The following is a 20,636-nucleotide window of genomic DNA, read 5'->3' as shown; positions in this document are numbered from 1 at the left end:
TTACGAAGTCTAGACTGTCCGTTTTTGGGTGATAAAAATGGACTTGATTGTTTGCTGCAATACTTTCTGGCACAAAACATGTCACATTCCTCCAACACATAAGTCTGGATATGTTGGTGCATCCATTCATGCAAGAATGTGAAACTGAATGTTTATTAATAACATCCATTCCTTCCCTGATCCTGGTAACATTTAACTAGACAAAGAAGCTCTGTGGCTGCTTTTGGGTAATCACGATGACGATCCCTGTTCATGCAGGCTGAAGCGCAGATCCACACAAACTTCCTTTCTTCTAAAATTAAATGTTTACTGGAGACCAAACGGGTTTGTTTAGTTTCTTTCATCACATGTTCCCCTCAGTTCAAAGAAAAGTCATTTCAATTTTCTGGAACTGCAAACATGCAAGTGACTACTGACCTAATTTCTACCAGCTGGAACACTGAGAGGAATTTGACTTTATCTGCTTTGATTGCCAAACATAGAAAGAACCAAAAAAAATGTGGGAAGAAGGACAAGCTGCCTCTTAGCTTTGATTACTTTTCCATTTATCCAAGTGGAACAAAAAAGTAACAATCAGCACAACTTACCTATACATCTAGATCCATCAACAGAAGTGTAATACCCCTGAGGACACTTGCAGAAATAGCTGCCAACAGTATTGGAGCATTCACCCACTCCACAGAGACCTGGGATGTTTGAGCACTCATCCAGATCTGGGGGGAAAGGAGGCCTGCATTGTTAACAAAATCACTTTTGATGAAAAACATAACAAAATGTAGAAAAGGTCAATTTATTTGTAAAGCACCCTACGTACACAAACTCAAACTGTGCATGAAATTTGAATTATTTTAACTTACCTAAACATGCTGGTTAATGTCTTAAATGATCAAAAAACTATTTTGAAAAATGTTTTATTATGGTCAAATATTTTCAGCTTAAAAGTATTCAATTTTTGTAAAAAAATAAACTGAAGTTAATGTAAAATTGGTAACAAGACACTTAACGATTTTTGTGGTAATGTTTAAGAAATATGTGAGAACAGTTAATTTCTATTAAAAATTAGTAAAAGCTGAAAGAAAATCCCATTGTACAATGTATACTTTTTTTGTTTTATTTGCAACTTGACTGAAGAGTTTATAACTTAACGAAGGAAAATAAAAGTTTAACAAACCTCAAACCTCACATTTAAGAGAGAAAACAGAGGGCTGCTTTGGTTTAATTAAACTTTTTTTAAAGGGAAGCGCATGAAGTGGCTTATGTGTGGTCCTCCCGCCACAAAGTAATAATCAGAAAACCATGACAGAGGTGAAGCGCACCACAAAGAGACGGATGTGGCTTCAAACCCTCTGAACTTGCTAGAGCTTTTAAGATATTCTTCGGTGTACTCTGTCATTCATACTGACACGGAAAGTCAGGCGGTGATAGTTGCTGGCTCGCTTAATTCTTACCTTCACATTTCTGTGAGATCTCATTGAACTTGTGCCCAGCAGGGCATTTACATTCAAAGGATCCCACTGTGTTGATGCAGTTCCCTCCTTGACAGATGCCAGGAATGGCGTGGCACTCATCCACATCTGAAAATGTACAACATTTATGTCAGTACAGGCTGACACAAACACAAATCTGCACTTTTCTTCAAGTTTGAAAACTTCTTAAAAACTAGGATTCCTTTGAAAATGATGTTACATGAGTGCAGAGAGACTGACTCCTGCAAGAAGAAAAATAAAATGGAGCCAGACTAGGGGAAATAACAAGTCAAAACATGATGCAAAGACTTCAATTCATTTAACCAGACAGGTCCAGCATGACTAACATCATTTAAGAAGATAAAGAGGGAATCAATGACATCAAAAAATTGCGTTTCCAATTAGAAGTACTTTTGTTTTTCAGGTGTACTGAATATAATTCATCTAATGATTTAGCCTGACTCCCGCAGGATGATGCTGTCTCAGGGTACTCTGTGTTCCTCTGGGTGCTGGCTCGGGTTCGCCTCCCCTGCCGAGGTTCTGATGTTGTCGGGTCTGGAGCAGCCAGACAGGGTCGTCTTACCAGAAATGAGCTCTCCCACGTGGCACTGCCACTGACCCGTGTTACTGACTCTGACAGGCCCGCCACAGCGGGTGTCTGAGGGCATTCCATACACATGTGGGAGGCACTGCCACCCACCCAAATTTAACCCAATTAGAATTAATCCTCTGGGGAGAGGATCGCGGACAGAGGTGAGGATAGTGAGGCCAGATAAGAGGGAGAAAGAGTTAATAGAGAGAAAAGGGGTGGAAGAAAATACTACATTCAGAAGTTCAGGCAGGGGTTAACAAGAGAAAAGGAGAGAAGAAACAGACTCAGAGGGGCTGACTTTACCTTGGCAAGCCCCGGTGCGGTGGTTGGGTATGAACCCTCTTCTGCAGGGGTGAGGCTGGGCTGGACACATCTCGCAAGGGTGACCCCACGCTCGTCCCACAGTGGCACAACATAATGTCTTTGTGCACACAATGCCTGAGAGCTGGCCTTGGCACATCTGGTTATTCACAGAGGCAAAGCACGGACCAGTGCGGTAATCTGCAAAGTGAGATTAATGTTTGTGATTTTCCAAACTCAAGAATACATTTTTATTGTTCCTTTAAAGGGCCGACACAAGTTCTTGAAATATTGGGAAATATCTGTGAAATGTTATGAAAGAAAAGCAGAAACAAAAAAGAAAAATAAATGTTTCCACCTTCTCTTTACAATTGTGTTCATGGCAGGCGGTTTAAAGATCCACTCTAACGAAAATCGTCCTTTGGGTGTTTTTAACATGTTTTTCTGGTATGTTTCTGATGATAGAGGACATATGTTAAGAAAAATAGGCTAAAATGTGCATTTTTGAGTATTTCTTCATTAAACTTGTTGTGAATTTAGAGCAGAGCACAAAAAAGCAGTTTGGAAAAGAGCGTAGTTGTGATGTAAAACACTGTAATGGAAGACGGACCTGGTAGCAGACAAGTTGGCACTTGACATCGCTGGCCGGAAGCAGAAATTAGATAACTTACCCTAACCCTATCCCCGACTCTAAAGCAAAAGTGATCAGAATTGCAAAAAAAAAAAAAAACCTTCTATTAAAGCATAAAACAGGAAAGATCATGACTGTTAGTGTCGCCAGTTAAAATAAAGTCAAGTGATGTGGAGTGGTTTTCAGTTTCAGTCGAGGACTTCTGGTTCTGGCCATTGATGTCTGCAGCCAGGTCCTCTTTAGGAATAGGGGGTGGGGGGTTGCGGTCCCACCCGCAACTCAGAGGCAAATTTTTAATAAACTACTGCCGCTCTGCAAAAATGTCCTAGAAAACAACAGATTTTTTTATTTTAGCTAAAAACAACATAATCATAATTAAAAGGCCACTGGAAACACTTTGAAAATAGATCGAAAGATGATTATAGGACTTTAAAGGGTGTTCTTTAATTTAATACGTGCACCAATTGTTCTGAAGATGTGTGTTTAAGGTCAAATTATTTATGAAGAAACTGTACAGGTCAGAATGAACTACATAAAAGTAACATTAGGGTCATTTTCCATAGTACAAATTGGGAAAACTAACAAAAGTCAAAATTTTCTATCCTAAAATAACTAGGGTATAACTAACATAGGACTCCAAAGGCTAATGTATAATATCTGTAGCAAAAACTCAAAAAAGTTCCTTTAAAGTTGCTCCTAATGACAAAACAGGCAGTGTGAATGTATGTCTTGGTAAATGGTAACACACTACGACGATGCCTAGAAACTATCAGAAGAGAAAAGCAGCTGGATGAAAGATGATGTGATGATGTTCCCCGTGAGTTAGTGGAGGGGAAGAAAGCTGTTTACTGTTGTGCATGACAATCTATAAACTGAACACTTCAGGAACCAGGTCAGCCCATGAACTAGAGCTACTTCAGTCGTTGTAGATGCACTGATTTTTGCCTTTACTAATTAACTAATATTAAAATGTTTTTGTTTGCCTTCTTCCTGTCTTCTCTGAGCTAGAACTGCTTTGGCAGGTTGATTCTGGCTCCTCTGGATCTTTTCTAATCCTGTGGATTGCATTAAAAATCCAAATCTAGTTATATGAAAATTTTTCAGTGAAAGTCTCATATTATTTTTTTTCCTGAACTGGCTTAAATTTTACTTAACTACACCAAACAGTTGAGATAATAGGATATTTTTTCTGTTTATTTATTTTGAAATGATCAATATTGACTTCTTTAACACTGAGTAGCAAGATGACACAGGTGAATTTAAATTTTATCGACAGAATTAAAATAGAATTTGATCTAATTTAGTTTTGAATAAGATCTTTATAAATGTTTGGTCTGATGTCTAAATGAGAATTAACTAAATGTGCACATATACTTTAATGCTTTGCATTTGTCTAATGATGCAAAATCCAGTCAAAAGGTCTTGATCCATATGGTCCACAGAAGCTGGCAGGGCGTATCTATGGAACACACAGGGTGATTTCCTCACCAGCTACAGCAGCCCAAAATTAAAGCTAAATAGCTCCTAACTAATGTGATAATGTGAAGAAAGTCCCTCCATTAAGACTTTTCTTTCCCCCCCTCCTCCCCTTGAAGCTGGTTTAAACCTCATTTCCCTGAGCAGACTGCTTGCACAGATCTTTCCCCTCATTTCATTCCTGTTCCAAAGACCACACCTTAGTTTCAAACTCCCAACCCGATTCAACAAAATCACAGAATCTTTATCGAGAAGGATTGAAAAATGGTGAAACACAGGATTGAGAGAGAGGGAACGAAAAACATATTACTCCCAAAAGAATTTGGAAGCAATCCAAAGACAAAAATCATTTCCACATTTCACTGCAGACAACAGACAGCAAGAGGAAAGAGGGAGAGCAGTTCCAACAGAGCAGTCGTTTAAAACAAACGAGACATTGTGCGTTTCCCGTGTGGACCGGGACCCAGCCCAGACCGTCACGTGCACAGCAGTTTCTACAGTCTCCCAGCCTCTGGCAGCAGTGCAGTGTGAGACAGAAATGGGTCATCTTTCTCTCTTCTCTGCACTCCCTTCATTCAAGCTCTACTGGGACAGAAAGGCTTTGGTTTCTTTCTTGACTTCTTCACCTATTGGAGGTGAAACTAAATGAACAAACTCACTTCAGATCTGACTGACTTTAAACTATTGTTTCTAACTTTGTATTACTTATCTATGGCAGCATTAAAAAAGGCATAAAAATGACTTAATGTCAATGAAAACATTTTATTCAAAAATTCTCTTGTAAGGTCAATCACAACCCTTAAAGATGTGAATTAATTTCATATTTTGCACTGCAAAAACACAATCTTAACAAAGTTTTAAAAAAACTTGTTTCAAGAAAAAAAAAATCTTATTTTTCTGACTTGGAAGAAGAAAAATCTTAGTTTGAAAAAGCATGACTAAAATAATTTTCTGAAGTTACAAATTATTCTTAACCTATTGATAGATTTTCTCCTCATTTAAAGAAATGTTTTTGAAATTTCAAGACTTTTTGGCTCATTCCTGGTTTACCTGGAGAAGATTCTTCTGAACACAATATTTCTTTTTAATATTTTTTTGAGTGCTTGTCGGGGTCATTTGTTTCAACAATACTTTTATGTCCCACAAAAAAAGTTAGTAGAACCACTGAAACATCTGCCGTCTTGCTCAATTCAATGCATAAATGTCTCGAACCATAAACGCCATGTTTTAACCATAAAACAAAAAGAATCATGTTCTACTTTTCAACACTGACCAATCACACAAGATGCAAAAAAATGGACCACTCTGCTGTTTAAAAAAAAAAAAAAAAATTCAATTAGAAACAGGACTTTTTCCCCAAGTCACATCATCAGACCCACCAGACTGCAGGACAAGATTAAGTGTCAACTAAACAGTGGATTCATTTTTTAGCAGTAATTACTACGATGAAGCAAAACCAAAAATTCTCCAATAAATTTTAGACTGTAAGAAAGAAATATCACTGGACGTTTTAATATTACACCTATACAAATAAATGGAATCCAAAAGAGCAGCTCTGCCATGAATTTACTTTTTACAAGACTGCCTTGTTTAAGTTTAAACTAGTAAATATTAATTACTCAGGTGATGAGTCATACAAAGTATTGTATTATATTTTTATTTTATAAAAATTTTAAATGTGGGTTGGACGGTGGTGTAGTGGTTAGCACTCTCGCCTCACACCAAGAGACCATCATGAGAATCCCGGCTGGGACCTTTGTATGTGGAGTTTGCATGACATCGTTGTGCATGAATGGATTTTCTCCTTCATCCTGCAGTCCAAAAACATGCTTCCTGGGTTAATTGGTGACTCTAAATTGTGTGTGGCTCTATGACAAACAGGCGACCTGCCATTGTGTTCCCTGCCTTTACTAAGCAGCTGGGATAGGCTCCAGCAACCCTGTGCCCCCTAGGGGAATTCAGAAAAATGTACAGATGGATTTTCATATGTATAGTTTCAGCAAAATTCTTATGTTTAGGTGTAACAATTGTAGTACTGATGGAGAACAGATAAGGCCACATGATCACTTGGTATATATTTAGCAATAAACTCTCAGTAAAGAGTCCTTTCTCCCATTTTTCCGAGATACATATTTGTCTTGTCACTTTTGTAATCATACTTGTGTTTCTTCATGCAAATTAGATTGATTTAATTGTTTTTCCCTTTTTTGTTGTTGTCAACACTACATCTGATATTTAGGTCTTTTAAAATCACCAACGACGATACTATATGGGCCATGTACATCCTGGCGACCGTATATGACCTAAATAAGAAACCAACCTGTCACCCTATTGTTAGTATAAACTTAAAAAGTAAAGTACTATCTACTAAAACTAAAATGTAAGACTCTGTATTGACTTTCTTACATAGTAAAAGGGCGGATAAAAATACTCTATGTGTCGGTGTGTGTGTGTGTGTGTGTGAGTGTTAGTGGGAGAGTTTTATAATACTTGCAAAAACACCAATATTGTTATTGGCCTAATTTAGCAGAGCTCTGTTTAAAATCAGCTCTTGATTGGTAAACAGTGGAGAGTTAAAAAGACTGCAGTAGGAGGAAAAATTTGGCCACTTTTGTTACTCCACTGTTGCTTTATCTTGAACAAGCAGCAGGAGAGCCAGAGCTGACTCACTGATTCCAACTTAGAGAGAATTACTGTAATTGAATGAAGAAAAACTACAGTTCCCAAATCTTTAACAGGCTGCTAAAGGTTTTATTTTGCAGGTGAGTTTAAAGATGCCACACTTATCTGATCTGATGCCTGCCTACATCAGCTTGAAGTGTAATTGAGCACATTTTCAAACGCAAACATCTCAGATGGAATACAGCAAATACCAGCACAGCACTTAAACAGTTTCCAGGAGTAAACAGGGAGAGGCAAACAGCTGTTGAGCGAAAATGATGTCATATCATCCGTCATCTTTTGTCTCTTTGTGTACTGCAATCAGCTGGGGGATCCACCCATGTCCTGTACATCTGGGAGCAATCACACATGTTTTCATTCAACCATACAGCATCTTTGATCATTTCTGGTCATCTATGATCTCAAACCTCTTCAGTTTGCAGAAATGGTCTTCACTAGTTTTTGTTTGATTTTCTCTTGTTTGGCCAAATCCTATAGGAGATGCTGTTTAGAGGAGAGTTCTAAACTTGCAGAGAAGAGTTTGTCTTGATCTTTTTCTGCTAGAGATTCCTTGTTTGTGTCTGTATGCTGAGCTAGAGGGAATGGCACTTGTAAGTAACTTAAAAGATTATCTTCAATCATCTCCAAAATCCAAAAGTTTTGACTTTAGCCACCTTATGCATAAAATAATTTAAAAACATCTCTAATTTTATGGTGGCTTACTTAAAAGCTGTCTGTCATTGTTTGTGACTCCATGACCTATGGAGAGGATAACGGCTGGAACTTGTAACAGCCTGTCTTTGAGTCTAACAACATAAAGCTTGTATGTAGCTATTATGCTAAGGTCACACTGTCCTCGGCAATACACGTTCAAGAGTTCACTTCCAATGAATGGACTGCTCCCGCATTCAAAACTCTTGTGTTCACGTGTACACAAGCTACACAAGTTTTTAAGACCTTTTGGAGCTCTATGTACAAAACGCACTGCCATTGAATGCACATTGCAAGTTAAACCAGGTCAAACTTTGACCATTCAGGGACTTGTATTGGGTAGCGACGTATAATGGTGTCCCTTTTATTTCACTTAGTGTCAACTAACAACTAACTGAGGAGAAATCAATACCAATCAATCCAGTTTGTGCCCAGCTGGAATTCTATGACACCCATTCTTTCATATATTGGAATAGAGCTGTGAAAGAAAAAGCGCTGAGCATAATTCACGAGATTTGCACCACTTCGACAAATCACACAAGCCTCCTCCAACTGTAGGTGGCGGACATATGCTAGTAAACATAAAGCCCCTTCCTGCTTGTCCATGCGCATTTAGCACTCATTCCCGGTGTGTCTGTGGCATTGGTTGTGACGAGCTCATTTTGGAAAACACATTTTGGACCCATTTTCAAGATATTTTTTTAAAACATTTTTAGATATGTATTCTTATATTTTGTTTGTGTTTCTCTGCATGAGTTTATGATTGCTCATCTAGGTGGGGACTTTTCTACTGGCAGGTCATCAGATTTCCTCTGACAAGCTGAGCAAGCTCTGACAGACACTTGGAAACGTAGAAGCTTGATTACATCTGTGAGATTTGCACTGGGATGAAACGCGTCCTTGTAAGGGGAAACGCAAGACAACCCTCTACTGACCGGATGACTTCCCTGTGGAAATTCAGTTTCTGATTTGCTACATTTGAGGCCAGCCATTCCCCCATAGACCTAAGTGAACTAAATGGCGTCATAGCAAAAGCTTGAATTTATTGCCATGTAGCTCCATGACTCTTCAGCAGGAGGAAATAGCTCTGAATGCAGCAGTATTGTGACTGTGGCTGTGTCTCACAAATTACACATTCCAACCAAAATCACATTTAAGAATAAACAAAGACAACATAGATGTACCAGTTAGCTTAGCTTATTGGCGGTGAGTGGTCAGCAGACCACTTTGGCCACATTCAGCTCTGTGGAAGTGATGTGTTCATGCTCAGTGAGCAGCAAATCATTTCTACATCCAAGAAAACTTCTGAGTTTCAAGTGCAACCACTTCTCTCCTGCTTAGATCACATGTTTGTAGAAACCTCGTGTTTTTTGTAATGTGATAAGATCAAGCCATAATGGCACACAGTTCTGCAAATTGCTTTAAAAACAGAGAGGGGTGTGCAAACACATGTGCTTTATGCATGTGTCAGTGTTTATGTGAAAGCACAATGGCTTTTCCCTAGGAGATGATGGATCCCAGCCAAGGAAATTCCAGTGAAAGTAATCTATGCTTTAACGCCACAGTATCCATTTGTCCACATTTTTTACATTTTTTTAAAAAGCCAAATGTTAAGTACGGGGCAAAAAGCATAGGGGTTCAGAAATTAACATTTCAGATTAATAAAATTACAGATTAGTTCTGAATAAATGTTCTCAGTAAAGAATTGGAAAACAAAAAAAAGCAGGACCTGAGGCAGATCCATTCAGAAAGGGTTTTCAAGTATTTGACATGCAGAGCAGGGATTTTTGTCTATTAATTTTCTTATTAAGTTTGTTAATTTTTTTGTTTACACCTACAGATTTTGTGACTTAAACATGGTTACCAAGAAAGAATTTGGACTATGCTTCTTCTTGAATTCTTCAAATCGATCTTTCCATGTATTCTCATCAAAAGACTATATTTCATATCACCTACTTAAGGCAGCAAATGATTCCAAACCCTGAGAAAACAATTCACTCCTTTTAAAGACCATGTCATCAGACTTGGCTGTGCTAATCTTAATTTCAGCTGCTTCACACTTGACTTAAAACCGCCCAAGTCTTGGCTGTGGTTTGCCACTCTATGAAGTACGGTGGCCCAGAAGGGTCGCAACACAACACATTAACTTTACACACAACACATTAACGATACACACAACACATTAACTTAACACACAACACATTAACTTTACACACAACACATTAACTTTACACACAACACATTAACTTTACACACAACACATTAACTTAACACACAACACATTAACTTTACACACAACACATTAACTTTACACACAACACATTAACTTTACACACAACACATGAACTTTACACACAACACATTAACTTTACACAACAACACATTAACTCACAACACAACACAATAACTCACAACACAACACATTAACTCACAACAAAACACATTAACTCACAACACAACACAATAACTCACAACACAACACATTAACTCACAACACAACACAATAACTCACAACGGAAGTAAAGCTGCAATGGAAGTGCTTTTATTCTGAAATTTCCACTGGGCTGAGTGGCTAACTGCCTAACAGAAAGTAACGTCACAGTGAGCTGTGGAGGGAGCATGATTTTCTACAAGAGAAGCTACACAATGTTAACGCAAACTCCTCCGCGCTGCACTCGCACCCCTCTCTGTCGCTGCACGTGCTCCGCTCCGTTCTTCAGCCCCCTCCTCTCACACTCACTCGGTCCCCAACACCCCCCACCCACCCACACACCCTCCCAGTCCCTGCAGCGGTCCTCTCCTTTCTTCCGCTCCCTCTTCGTCTTCCTCTCACACACGCACGCGGTCCCCAACACTTGACACGACAAATGTGGAGAGATCGCACTGTCAGGCTTTAATGAACACAATTTCTAAGAGGCGGGGCGTTGCACTCCCCCAACAACAGGTTAGATGAGAGCCCGGTCCAATAAGCTCTGCCGTTCAACGAGCTTCAGTAGAACTCCAAAAGCCACATGGCCTAACGTAGGCCGCTATTATATATTCATGAGTGGGAAAAAACCCGCTGAACCGACCTTAAAACCGCACAAATTATGCATTTTTGACCGCAAATTTACACCCAAAACCGCCCAATCTGGCAACGGTGCAGCTAGCTTCTCTTGTAGAAAATCATGCTCCCTCCACAGCTCACTGTGACGTTACTTTCTGTTAGGCAGTTAGCCACTCAGCCCAGTGGAAATTTCAGAATAAAAGCACTTCCATTGCAGCTTTACTTCCGTTGTGAGTTAATGTGTTGTGAGTTATTGTGTTGTGTTGTGAGTTAATGTGTTGTGTTGTGAGTTATTGTGTTGTGTTGTGAGTTAATGTGTTGTGAGTTAATGTGTTGTGTTGTGAGTTAATGTGTTGTGAGTTAATGTGTTGTGTTGTGAGTTAATGTGTTGTGAGTTAATGTGTTGTGTTGTGAGTTAATGTGTTGTGTGTAAAGTTAATGTGTTGTGTGTAAAGTTAATGTGTTGTGTGTTAAGTTAATGTGTTGTGTGTTAAGTTAATGTGTTGTGTGTAAAGTTAATGTGTTGTGTGTAAAGTTAATATGTTGTGTGTTAAGTTAATGTGTTGTGTGTAAAGTTAATGTGTTGTGTGTAAAGTTAATGTGTTGTGTGTAAAGTTAATGTGTTGTGTTGTGACCCTTCTGGGCCACCGTAATGAAGTCAAAAGGATCACGTCATCTGCAAAAAGCAGAACTCTAATCCTGACTGGAACTTGTCCATCTCTAGAGCAAAGATAGAAATTCAGTCTGTAAAGAGAATCTGTGACAAAGAGCGGTAAGAGTCCATCATAATGAGCCTCCCATAAATGCCAGCATTGCAAACCAAGCTCGTATACTTTTTGTGCAAGGACCAAATAGACACACTCCCTAAGCGCCCATTAGAAATGATGAGGGAGACGATCCTGATGTCATATGTCTTCCCCAAATCGACAAAACACATGTGGACTCTGCAGGAAAACTCCTAATCACATGAGTTGATTTGACCCAAAGATTTGTGGTCCAAGTCCAATATAGTTTGTTAAAAACTTTAAAATGTTTGAATATAAGCAAAGACATTATTTTGTCTTTATCTCTTTAACTAATTCATTTTTTGCAGCCAGATTCTGTCAAGACAGTTTAAAGCTGGGCAACAGGAAGAAAGGTCTTTCCTGATATTAGCACAACTGCTTTTCATTGGATTAAAAGAGAAATTCAAGATCTTCTATGGAACCACGTAGTATGATGGTTCATTCATTTTCACTCATTTTCTATCGTTTTATCCCTTTCGGGGTCACAGGGGCTGCCGGAGCCTATCCCGGCCACTTGTGGGCGGAGGCAGGGGACACCCTGGACTGTTCGCCAGTCTATCGCAGGGCCACAATCACACACCCATTCACTCTCACACCTAGGGACAATTTAGAGTTGCCAATTGACCCATGAAGCATGTTTTTGGATGGTGGGAGGAAGCCGGAGACCCCGGAGAGAACCCACGCATGCACGGGGAGAACATGCAAATGGTATGATGGTTGTAGCACAAAAACCCATGGCAAGACCACATTTCAGCACTGCGAGCCTCGCCTGTGGAACACCCTGTTTGAGGATGTGAGGACTTCATCCACTGTGAAGGTTAATAAGAAAACAAATACCTCTTTTTAGCTTAGCTTTTAAGTCGTTTTTACATTTCCTCATGTTTTAATTTGATTTTATGGAAAGTTTTTCCCTGTTTGTTTTTGTAGAATGTTTATGTGTGTTGTTTTTTTTAAATTATGATTACTATTTTTACTACTATTTTTATTGTTCTTTTTATTTTATTGTATGTACAACACTTTGAGGTGTTCTGTAGCAGGAAAAGTGCTCTGTAAATAAAGTTGAATTTGAATTTCAATGTGGTCTACTAATGAATGATACAGCATGATGATTGACACTGTGATTTATTCTTGTTTAACTGCAAAACTCATCAATCGAGTGAGAAAGATGCAGCTGACAGCGAATAACCTGCTTGGATTTCTTCAACTTGCATAGCAAATCTCAGTTTTAAAACCAGATGTGGCTTAGTGTTACTTCCTTCCCCCTAAAAACAGTTCCTGTAATTCATTATTTTCCCTGCAAGCTTGAACTTCAAGAAGACAAGTAGGCAGAAAAAAATGCAACATTTGAATTCCTGAACAGTTACACACCATCTGGCCAAATTTCTACATCACCCGATTTCGCATCTACAAGCGTGCCTTACTGAATAAGGTCTGGCACTAAACTGAGAATGACTAGACAGGACATAATATTTGCAGGGTTTAAAGTACATGTAGTGTCATCTCTGTCGGTGCAAACCAAAGGAACAAATCATCCAAATGTCAAGACTCTGACATTTGACGTCAAAAGACCAAAAAGCTTTTTAATAAGATCTCAACTGCCAATCTTAACATTAGTGTTATAAGGTCAACACTTTGACCTCCAGAGGTCATTTCAGCAACAGACATGCGTAACGCATCCAAACCAAATGTGTGTATTTCAATGAAAAACAGCATCAACCGCTGTGCTTGCGTGTGCTTGTATATTTTGGAACCTTTTTTCCCATGTGCCAGAAAGCAACCACAAGAGGATGGGAGGTCTTTAGCTAACAAACATTTAAAAGCAGCATCCCATTCCCAAGTGCGTCGTCTCAGAGCAGATGTGGAAAAAAAATTGTAATTTCTCCACATGTTCCACAACAAACCATATTCCTCCAACCAGTGGCATGACACATAAAAAAGTCACTCAACGTGTCACGTGTTAAAAAAAAAAAGCACTTCAGCAGCAGTGAGTCCTAAATCACCTATACTGTAAGGAACTGTTTACAGTAGGATAGGTATTTAGAACTGCAGAGAATTGCTGTGTTGCACTCATTACCTCTCTCACACTGGGCCCCGGTGAAGCCGTATGTACACACGCATCTGTTGGGAGCAACACACCTTCCTCCATTGAGACAACCATTTTCACAGACCGCTGAGGAAAAACACAAAGCATAAGAAACATGAGAAACAATAGTCTGTTGGACACTTTTTTGGACATTACTGAGAATTTGAATGAAGTTGAAAGCCCATATTGTAAATAAAAAATCCTGTTTTTGGTTTTGCATCTGAAACAAGCAAATGTGACCCATAATTAGCAACAAAAAACTTGTAAAGTATGTCATGCAATTCAGGCCTTATACAAATTTAACATATTGCTAAATTCAAATTTCATTTATCCATCCATTTCCTAAACCAACTTAGCCTCTTTTGAGGTCAAGTGGTTGCTGGAGCCTATCCCAGCAACTTTTTGCTGAAGGTGTGGTACTCCTTCGATGGCTGGCCAATTTAATTTAAATTAATAAAATCAAAGTTTAGATTTTCTGCTTATTGTTTCAACCGTCCCCTCCCCTTCCCCACCCCATTGCTGAGAGCTCAGGGCAGTAAAGTTGTGGCCCGCCCAGCATATTATCTTCATCACAAAGATCACAAAGAAGCTCTTTATCAAACTCCATTTTTTTTGTTTGCTCCTGATTCCCAACAATTTGAATAAAGAAATACTCGTAAATGAAAATTTAAGATTAAATTTCTTAATACATGTCTTCCATTGTCAGATAAATGCCACAAGAACATGTTAAGATTGTAAAAACATGATTTTCGTCAGAGTGGATTTTAAGTCTGTGTTTAAACTAAAGTAGATGTGCTATAGAAATTACATTAGTGGCGGTGTTTTTTTGTCTTGTCACATGTCATTAAATATTGTAATATTGGAGTACATCCCAGTGATAACTTACGCTGTCCACAGTGGTTTCCTACATATCCTTTTTGGCACAGGCAGTGGTCCTCCGCACATGATCCTCCATTCATACACCGAATGTTACAGTTCTGGACTGTTGATGAAAAATGTAAAAAACAATGATACACACAGATTTCTCCAAACCTTGTGCAACTATAACATACACTAAAAATTCATCTTTACAAAGAACCAATCAATAACCCCTCTGCTAATTTAAAGCTTAAATACAACTTTTGATCATTTGTTAACAGATAAGCACAGTAGTTTCATGTACTGTTAGCTGAAATATTTTAATTTTCCAACCGTGCTGTTACTTTTACAAATAAGAGGTTTGTATTTTGCCCGATCAAATTCCTTGATCTGCATCATGTGCCCTATTATCTTTGGTATCAGTGATAGGTGGTTCTTATTGTAAAGTAATGAGAGGAGAAGAGCAATAACAAAAATTAGTTTAATTCTATAGTGTTACGGTTTGGCCGACAGAATTAACCCAAAAGCAGGAAGGACACGACACACTTCCTCGAATAAACATAGGATTTACTGATCCTTAGGTCCCGAACGACAGAATTTATCTTTTTAGGAAAACACAAGGACACTCACACAGAATTAAAAAAGATAACACCCTATATATGAGCTGGATGGCAGCTGTGACTCTCAGAAGACTCTCAGAGGACGGGAGGGCATTCAGGAGAAGTCACAGCTGCCAGACTAAACTAAGAAAAAAACATAACATGACATATAAAAGTTCAAAATAAGTTCTCAAAACTGAGAAATAGTAGAGTACATGCATAATTTCTATTGTGCATCATTTTTTCCTGCTTATCAAGTTTGGAAATGATTGGTGTTCTTAATAAATCAAATGTAGAGAATGCTGTAGGATATGGGCTAAACTGTCTAAGAAATATTCTGTACCAATAAACACTCCTATTTCCATCAATCATTCTTATCTTTTGGCTGGGTGCCAGTCAGCCCTGAACTTATGTGCAGAATATAACCATGAAAGTACATTACTGTGAATCAGAGATGTTAGACTTAAACGATTTGAAGGAGGAAAAAAGGAGTTCAAACTACCTGATTTGGATCCACAGGTAGGGGCAATCTGGCCATTGGGGCAGGTGCATAAATTAGGTCTTGAGCAGAAACCATCGCCACACATACTTCGGCATATTGCTGCAAAACGCAATACAACAATTAATAAAGCAACAATACATAACAAAACAAAAAAAACATCATAATGTCTTTTGCCAAAAACACAAAAGAACTTATGCTAAAAACAGAATTTTCCAGTACTGGTTTTCACTTTGCATGCTTTATAGATATTTTTGCATCACTTGATTCAGAAAAGGCTGTCAGTTTCTGACTTCTGCAGACAAATATTAGAAACTCCTATTGTAGGTGCCATGAATTAAGTGTGGTCTTTCTTATGGTGAATGAATATAGATTTGTTTTGCTTATAGGTTCTTGAGTAAGGTAATCAGCTGGTGGGTCACATGTTTGTGGGCGGTGACATTAATTGACTTTAACTCACCTGTGGGTTATCCCTGTTTAAGATGGAAGGGGGGGTGAGCTGGGTTGCCATATTTTTTATTGACCGCTTTATACGCTTTATACGCTTTTGTGCTTTTTTCTTGATTCCTTGTTTTTTCTCTTTTGTTGATCACAATATAATAAGTGGATTCAATTACCTTCATTTTTCATTATTAAAACTTCAAAATACAAACTTCATTATGCTTTATGGTTTTCAAAATCCGGACCCACCCAGCATCAGCCTCTCAGCGACAGTTTGGTTTTGAACAATTGAAGTCGCTACACCTACTGTGTGACAAAGTGTAAGTGCCACCAGCTCCGCCACCTCATCACCATTTGTTTGATACAGACAGCCATTAAAATATTGTTCCTCAGCCTGCCTTATGACCTTTTACTAAATGACACATGAACCAACATCCATCCATAATCCACTGGTTGGGACCTTTGTTATAGACTGTTCTAATCAAAATTTTAAAAAAAGTTGTACTTGATGATGATGCTCCTTCACCATCACTTTCTCTAGAACATCCCAGTGTACTCAAGAGGGGAGGGATTGAACAGTTTTGGTAAATACTACTATGCAAATACTAACTAGACATTAAAATCCAATGTAAAATAGCATTTTCAAATTAAATCTAGCCATGTAGCCATGTTCATGGTTTTATGGTCTTTCCAATGTTTTTGGCATATGTAAAATGCATTTAACTCTGAACAGACTTTAATTAAATGTATTTTAAGCAAACTCTTTCTAACTTAAAATAATTTTAAAATAACTTTACCTTCTTCTCTTTTAACAATCAGGCCAAAGTTAACTCTTTGTACAGCAAAGTCTTTCATGCAAATTCTACAAAGTGTACTTAAATGGGAGAGTCAACAAACAGTACAAAAATGAGTCACAACTGTCAAAATTATTGCTCCAGTCAGAACTGCATGGACATAATAAAAGGTTTTTGCTGTTGTAACACAATACTTTAGAAAGGAGTATAACTCCATACCTTGTTAGTTTTGAGGGGATTGTTTCCCCCTTTTATAGTAGAATTTAGCTCTGAACAAATGCAAATAAATAATGTTGGTGGTACTCACGAACAATGCACTGGTTCCCTCCAGTAAGAGTCTTCCAGCCTGGGCAGCAGAAGGCATTGTTCCTCGAGCCACAAACATTTGGCCTATGAAAGATGTACCACTGGAAGGTCAAAATCCACATAAACAAGCACAACATCTTATTTTGTTTGTTTGTTTACCACATACTACATTTTTTAAAGTATTTAATCACTGCAGCCTTAAAGCATCTTTAAGCCTGCTGTCACTTAGCTTCCCTACATAATGCCAACATTGCAAAAAAAAAAAAAGAAGTGTCTAACTCAAAAAGATAGTAAGAATTCCCACAATTTAATAGATTAAGAAATAAGACCCTTCTGAAGTTCTTATTCTTCCCTCTGAGTTTTTTCCAAACATTTTGGGCTAAGATACCGCAGTATTTGTCCTTGTAGTTCTCATTCTTCTTTGTTTTCTCTTGTGACCACATAAACAGTCCCACTCAAATTATTTCTTCTTTTTTTTTGTACTTTTAAACTTGGTGTCATTCAAAAAACTTTAGGAATGCAAGTTTCTCATGATACTCTACCCTTTATTTTGACACTGTTACCTAATTTTTTAGGATCATTTGTCGCCTCACAGACAAAGGACAGTCTTTGCGTGCACTGAAATCTAAAGCATATTTCGGCCACCATCAGAGCCCATTCTCCCGCCTATCGGTCTGAGACAGGTTTACATATGTGAACTTGTGATCACCCACTGAACATACACCCATCCATAGGTTTGTGTAAACACTGTGCAGTCAGAGCAGATCAATGAATGATGAAGCCATTCAAACTGTGGTGAGTCTGCATTACACAGTTATGCTCTTCCTGTCTCTGGACCCAGATGATGTGATAAATGAAAACTTAGGATGTCAAACAGAGATTCCTGTGGAGAACGCTCATCAAGCCCTCAACTGTGTGACCTATATCATCTGTTTGCCGTCATCATTGGACAAAGTCTTTTTTTTTTCCTTTTCGTTATTGCTTATGTCTGTCTTTCTCCCTATCTCTCCACACACACACATATGCACACGTGCACACACAGTCTTTCCTCTATCCAGCAGTGACCCACTGTGTACAGCTGCAGATGTCATTTATCCACAACTGGGGTGTGGTGTATTTGGCTAAAAAGGGGATTAGGCTGTTAGTCTCTTTCTCTCCCCCTCTGCCACAGACGCAAGACCAATGGCCTCCATTGTTTGGATGTAATTTATTATTGCAGTCAGCAGGAATGTGGTATTCTTGCCAGTATTTAATTACCAAACTTTGCTGCAAACTTCCCATCACACACCATGTCACTAAGGGGTCTCAGTCTGTCTTATTAAAAGACACACACCCCCTATGAGAGTACACATACTCACACACACATTTTTTGACCTTCACATTCCCAGAAGAAAGAACCAGTAAAGGCACCTGCTCCGAAACTAGAATAAAGTATTTTTAAAATGTGCCCATCTTAGGTTAATGCCAAAATAAAAGAAAAAGAAAAAAGAAAAGAATAGAAAAGTGGAAAATAATCTTCTAATGTTTAACCATCAGAAGATATCACTGCATATTACCCTCTCAGGACGTCTGTTCCTCCCCTCCTCTTTGCCCGGTTGGCTCTAGTGTCGGTAATCTTGGTCACCGCCTCCCTGTCCTCGGTGTCCACCACCTCAGCAGGGTCTCCAAGCCCAGCAAAGAGCGACAGCACAGCCAGCAAAGCAACGGCCAGCTGCGGCAGCCGTTCTCCGCGCGCGCTGTCCCGCATGTCCACCCACATGTGTGCAACTCCAGCGCTCAGAACAACACAATTAAGTTTTCCCCGACCCGTCTGACCTCTGTGGTCTGGAGTCAGAGCTGGAAAAAAGTGAAAACATGTTTAACTTTTAAAATAAAGACATAAACTTTGGAAATTACGCAGCAATAACGCAGAAATTACGCATATGATTGTGCGCAAAATGCTGCGCTAAAACTCCTTTTAAGTTAGTTGGAGTTTGGATTTCATAAATTTTGAGATGAGGTGGAAGTACTACCTTGTCTCCCGAGCAGGAGATTTGCAAAGGACCCGACCGAGGGCTCCTGTCCTTTGACTTGCAGGTACAGCTGAATAAACGCTGAGAGGCAAAGCTGTGGAAAAGAGGAAAAGTCACTCAAGCCTCTCGCTGAGCAGCTATAATAAACAGATGCGCATTGTAACTTTTGCAGTCTGGTCGTGCTCATCCAATGGGGCGTCTGCTTTTGCACAGAGCAGCTAGAGGAGCTGGCGTAAGGATGAGAACACCAAAACTCACTCACAGCGTCTGTCCTGCTCTGCAGAGCTCCGTCCACATCCCTCCTCCACTTTCCCCCAAAACGTTTTTTTTCCTCTCCCTCTCTGTCGCTCTCTCTTTTGTGCGATGCTCTCGCGATACAAAAGCCTGAGTTCAAAAATGCGCTTTAAGTCTTCGACCTTTAACAGAGCTTATGGCTGTCATGGGGATGCTGAATATACCAGCCAGAAAAGTTAAAACGTCCATTCATCAGTTCCAAGGCTCAATAAAAAAAAAATCACCAATATGTAGTTCAAATGGATTTTGAAATCTTCATATTGTAGGTTGCTTTTTTATGCACAAGATTTTTCTCCCTAATACTTATCCTGGCATGCAGCTAATGTTTACATTTAAATAAATTAATGTAATGTCTGCATTTTATGTGAAAAGTTCTGCTGAAGTACATTTTATTGAATATCTTTTTGTTTAAATTGTTCACTGTGCATACTTTGTGACTTTAGGAATGTGGTGCAGTGCAGTGATAGTTTTCACACACCCTGCCTCATGTCTGTCTCCACACCCTAAAAACATACAGTCAGTCTGGCTCTTCTCTGAACTTTGCTATCACTCCAAATCCAACAGCCATCTCACTTCATCTTTTCCTCACCTTCCTAACACAAGTCTAAACATATCTTCAAAGTACTGGAAGATTTTTGACTGATACATAGCTGTGACCAAGCTCACATTTTTATGTTTACTTTTCCCTCACAAGGTTACATGTAAAGTTTCACAGACTTTTTTGAGCATCAAATGTTTGCAATCTTAAAACCACTTTTTTTGGCAAAAAGAAATGATCATAATTGTATCTCTTGCACGGGATATCCTAGGAGTTTGACTAACCAGACGATTTCTCATCGTCTGATGCTCAGGTTGAAATATGCATCTCCTTTAACCTTGCTGACTTCCTCACTTGGAAGTCTGCCCACCAACTCTAACATAGTTACAACAATGCTGCGCGGCTCTCTCTTTATAAAGTCCTGCCCTTTGCAAGGCCCCTCCATTTCCGCTGACAAAACTGTGTTTACTTCTTTGCATGTGGCCAAAACTCTTCATCTGCCTCCAGACAGCCTCCTGTCAGGCAGCATCCTGAGTTCAGCCAC

At 38.9% G+C, this 20,636-nt stretch overlaps 1 protein-coding gene across 3 annotated transcripts in view; it reads right to left on the bottom strand.

Annotated features, from left to right (window-relative positions):
• fbn1 (fibrillin 1) overlaps positions 1-19,568 on the bottom strand; it is a 67,910-nt gene extending 48,342 nt beyond the window's left edge. The window contains exons 1-10 of one of the 3 annotated variants that reach the window (XM_078944265.1): positions 19,523-19,568; positions 19,261-19,354; positions 18,805-19,084; positions 17,250-17,332; positions 15,711-15,809; positions 14,638-14,733; positions 13,743-13,838; positions 2,362-2,559; positions 1,449-1,574; positions 588-713 (exon numbers count right to left, since the gene is read on the bottom strand). In XM_078944265.1, the coding sequence (XP_078800391.1) occupies positions 588-713; positions 1,449-1,574; positions 2,362-2,559; positions 13,743-13,838; positions 14,638-14,733; positions 15,711-15,809; positions 17,250-17,332; positions 18,805-19,007 (1,027 nt within the window). In that variant the 5' untranslated portion in view covers positions 19,008-19,084; positions 19,261-19,354; positions 19,523-19,568. Of the gene's footprint in view, positions 1-587; positions 714-1,448; positions 1,575-2,361; positions 2,560-13,742; positions 13,839-14,637; positions 14,734-15,710; positions 15,810-17,249; positions 17,333-18,804; positions 19,085-19,260 lie in introns of all 3 variants that reach the window. The other 2 variants (XM_023953173.2, XM_023953174.2) reach the window with 2 other exon arrangements.
• Positions 19,569-20,636: the final 1,068 nt, after the last annotated feature.

Source organism: Oryzias latipes, chromosome 3, assembly GCF_053564925.1.
Source record: "Oryzias latipes strain Hd-rR chromosome 3, Olatipes_Hd-rR_3.1".
Classification (NCBI taxonomy): Eukaryota; Metazoa; Chordata; class Actinopteri; order Beloniformes; family Adrianichthyidae; genus Oryzias; species Oryzias latipes.
Note: the sequence above shows the minus strand (reverse complement) of the source record. Positions and strands in the feature narration are given on the sequence as shown.